At 43.2% G+C, this 4,365-nt stretch overlaps 1 protein-coding gene across 1 annotated transcript in view; it reads left to right on the forward strand.

Moving 5' to 3' along the window:
- Positions 1-4,365, forward strand: part of LOC113457748 (ubiquitin carboxyl-terminal hydrolase 45-like) — a 29,115-nt gene that overhangs the window by 11,270 nt on the left and 13,480 nt on the right. The window contains exon 5 of the mRNA XM_026786808.1: positions 116-216. Within this exon, the coding sequence (XP_026642609.1) occupies positions 116-216 (101 nt within the window). The remainder of the gene's footprint in view (positions 1-115; positions 217-4,365) is intronic.

Genomic DNA, 4,365 nt, shown 5'->3' on the forward strand with positions numbered 1-4,365 from the left:
CCCCGTTGAGTTCCCTGTTTCTATTCAGTTTAAAGTCAGAATTGTTAAGTATATACCTTATATGTAATGATTGAAGGTGCTATCATAACATTGACTTGCATTTTATATTTTTCAGGTGTTACGAATGTAACGAAAAATTATCAACACAGTGTAACAAGAAGGTTTTGGCTCAGATAGTTGACTTTCTCCAGAAACATGTTTCTAAAACACAAACAGGTAACTTAAGCAATTTGCTAAAGCAATGTGGATTAAAATATGGCTCACACTTTGCATAAAGAGTTCCTGAAGAACACCCTTTGACCCCTGCACTCAGGAGGCAGAGGCAGGCGGGTCTCTGTGTATTCGAGGACATCCCAGTCTACGTCAACCAGGGCTCTGTATGGAGAGCCTACGTCAAATACAAAACAAATCACATCTTTGATTTCACTAGACTTTTCTCAGTTGAAGTTTGAGTAAAAATACTGTCATATGTTCTTAGCCAGCAGTCCCATCTTGCTGTCATGTAAGGTGTGTATGTTTCTAATATGAGAAACAGATGCGTATAGCTAGCCCGAGCTGTACGATATAACAGCCCTAGTTTGAATTTAGTCTGCTTCATTATCAGCTATGGGCTTCCCCTCCTTTGTTTTCATATGGTAAAATTAGGGTAAGAATTCTATTTTGAGTAGTGTTGTGAAGCTTGACAGTAATGCTTTGTGAAGATTTAGAAATAATGTTTGTGAAAGTACCGGCCTGGCTCCTGACACACATTTTTGAAACTGCCGTGTACGATTGTGTGTAGCGTGATTGCAGTGTCGTTCTGCTCCCAGCCACTCTGATGTAGGCCAGACTTCGCCGCTCAGGGATCAAGTTGGCAGTCGGCTTGCTGGGCCCAATTTTTAAAGGTTTACTTTTATTTGGGCCTGTAAGATGGCTCAGTGGGTAAAGATGCTTTCTGCCAAGACTGATACTTTTGAGTTTAGTCTCTGGGACTCTCATGGAGGGAGGAGAGTCAGTGCATTTATGGGTACACATTTTAGGGCACCTGTGTGGAGGCCACACAGGGAAACGTGTGAAAATTGGCTCTTCCTTGTGTGGATCCTGGGGACCAGACTATGTCATCAGGCCTGGAAGCATGTTCTGTTACCCTGAGTTACCTCGTTGGTTCTTGAGATGCCTTTGAATAAATGAACTACTTGGAATGTAGCACCAGCAACTGAAAGGGTTTATGAAAACATAGTTTTGATAAAAATGCTGGGGTTTAATCCCAGGGCCTTGTACAGGATAGGAAAACAGTCTACCACTAAGCGATACCCTCAGCCCTTTAGTTGTTGTACAAGACAAAAACAAACAACAACAACCACAAAATCCCCATAGTTTCCTATTATGTTCCAGTATGTAGTTGTCCTTGTTAGCTTCCTGTCACTCTGCAGAAGCAGTTGTGGTAAAACCAGAGGAGGAGGAGGAGGAGGAGGAGGAGAAGATAGAAGCCCAGGCTTCTGGACAGCCAAAGAAATCATTTTATTGCTTCTCTGTTTAATGTATTCCACAAACATTTGTGGGATTCCTACTTTCTCTCAGGTATGCCAGTCATGGCTCAATGTCTGCTGACACAAGGGACCAGGGTAACGTGGCGAAAGACCTTGAGTGCTTCAGCACCTGAAGTCGGCCCAAGTGCTGTCTCTTAGAACTGCACAGTGCATTTGCTCTGTTGCCGTGAGGGCACATGCAGTCATTTGATGCCAGCAGGGAAGAGGAAACTATTGTTTTCTGCATTTCTTACTTAAGTTCCCTAAGGTTAAGAATAAAGCCATCCAGTTGTTCAGATATCTTGAATATTCAATTGCAGGAAGAATATTAGGAAGAGACTATGTTAGTTTTTCACTGCTGTGACAAAAGCCGGAGAGAGCTGGACAGTGGCGCACACCTTTAATCCCAGCACTTGGGAGGAAGAGGCAGGCAGATCTCTGTGCGGTCAAGGTCAGCTTGGTATACAGAGAGAGTTGCAGGACAGGCAGACCTACATAGTGAGACCCTGTCTTGAAAAATCAAACCAAACCAACAACAACAAAACCCTGAGAGAAACAATTTATGGGAAGGATTTATTTTGTTCCCCTATTGTCTTAAGATGTCAGAGGTTTTGTCTATGATCAGCTTGTTCCATTGCTATGGACCTATGTTGAGTCAGAACATCATTGTAAGTTTTTTTGTTTTCAAGACAGGGTTTCTCTGTGTAGCTTTGGCTGTCCTGGAACCGGTTCTGTAGACCAGGCTGGTCTTGAACTCACAGAGATCTGCCTGCCTCTGCCTCCCTAGTGCTTGGGATTAAAGGTGGATGCCATCAAAGCTCCACCACCTGGCCCCCCCTTTTTTTTTTCAGTCAGAACATCATTGTAGTATGAGTGTGTGCCACAGCAAAGTTGTCTGCCTCATGGTGACTGGCAAGCAGAAAGAAAGAGGGAGTGAGTCAGGAGGAAACAGGGCAAGATACAGCCCACAAGGACATGTTCACAGTGGCCTACTTCCCTACTAAAGTTTCTGTTACTGGCCCATCACACATAGCAACACTAGTGTGTACAAGCCAGGTGCTCGAGAGTTCGGTGAGAGTTTCATTTGGATAGTTATTTTTCTGATGTTGTGATAGAATGCCATGACCAAAAGCAGCTTAGGGAAGAAAGAGTTTATCTTGGCTTATGGTTTCAGAGGGGAAGGGGTCCATCGTGGGGAAGGAAGCATTGACGCGAGTGGCAAGATCAGGAACCAGAGATCACATCTTCCACTGCAGACACAAAGTAGAGAGTGAAACGGAAGTGGGGCCGTGCTGTGAGCTCTCAAAGCCTACCCCCCGCTTACAGACATCCTCCAGTGACTCTGCCTCACTTCCACAGTGCCACTCACTGGGAACCAGTGTTCAAAAATCTGAGCCTATGTGGGCCGTTCCCCTTCAGACCACTGTGGTCCTCAGACCACAGCAGAACACGAGTCAGGGGCCTGGCATTCAGACCTGCAGTCACTATCTGTGTGACCTCATTTTTACCCTTAGCACGCGGTTGCTTTTTCCTGGGCTACTTTAGAGTCCGATGGGTAGCAAATCTGATCCTTAGGATGGAAAAGGACTGGAGGGATGCCCGGCAGTTAAGAGCACTGACTGCTTCTGCAGAGGAACTGGGTTTGTGTCCAGCACCTATATGACAGATCACAACTGTCTTGTTACTCTAGTTCCAGGAGAGCTGATGCCTTCTTTTGGCCTCTGTAGGCACTGCACTCATGTGGTGCACATATATGAAGCAAAGCACTCATACATATTAAAAAATTAGTGACAAATAATTTTTTAAAAAACAATAACAAGACTTTAGTGGGAGTTGTAGTTGGTGTTCAGAGCCCTCCAGGCGCTCATAAGCAGGTGTGTTCATTTGAAAGAAAAGCAGTAATGGATGGTCACAGTTTTCCGCTGATCTCTCAAAGGATGGATTATGGCCAGAGGTGATGGGAGACTAATACTTAGTTATGTTTCAGGAACCTTGAGTCGCACCTAGGAAATGGGACTTGGAGATAGTTTGAAAGTAAGCAGTCATTCACAGTGAGACGGTTTTGAATTCATGGTTTCCAAAAGTTCCAGCTACGGTGTTTCTCAGTAGATTTGGTTTTGAATGAGATCCCATGGCTTGTTGGAAGAAATCTGTCATACACCTGTATGAAGTTTCAATGTATTTTAAGAAAATACTTTGGAAAAAAAATGTGAGAATGGCTGTTAAGGAAGAATTTAGAAGGGTGGTACCTCTGATCATACAGTTATTAAATAATAATTGTGAAGTCTCTATACAGTAAAACGCCACATCTCATAATTCAAAAGGTTATGTGCTTGGGTAGGAGAAAAAGAGTGGTATTTTTTTCTTTTTTGTCTGTTTTTAACATTGTATATTAGTTACAACATTTCTCCCTCCAAACCCTCCCTACACCCCTTCAAATTCATGGCTACTTTCTTTCATGAGTTGTTATTGAATGCATATATGTATTTGCATATACCATATATATTCCCAAATATAACCTTTTGAGGCCATATAAGGACACTTGTATGTGTTTTCAGGGCTGACCATTTGGCACTGGACAGCCAGTTGGTGTGTTCTTTCCTGGGGAGGACCTCCTCCCACTCCCAGAGTTCCTCAGTTCTTGTCATCCTTTGTGTATGATATTAAAAAATTTTTATAGTTTTGCACTAAGAAAATAATCACCAAGAAGAAAGCCGGTACTGGCTCTGCAAGGCACTTCAGTTATGCAAGGCCTCCTTTGTAACACTTTTATTGTTACTTAGAGGAAATCTAGGCCAGTTCCCCATGCACCTCTAAAGACAAGGAGCTCTTTGAGTCTCAAGATTTTTTTTTTTTT

The sequence above is a fragment of the Microtus ochrogaster genome, linkage group LG5, assembly GCF_000317375.1.
Source record: "Microtus ochrogaster isolate Prairie Vole_2 linkage group LG5, MicOch1.0, whole genome shotgun sequence".
NCBI classification, from domain to species: domain Eukaryota; kingdom Metazoa; phylum Chordata; class Mammalia; order Rodentia; family Cricetidae; genus Microtus; species Microtus ochrogaster.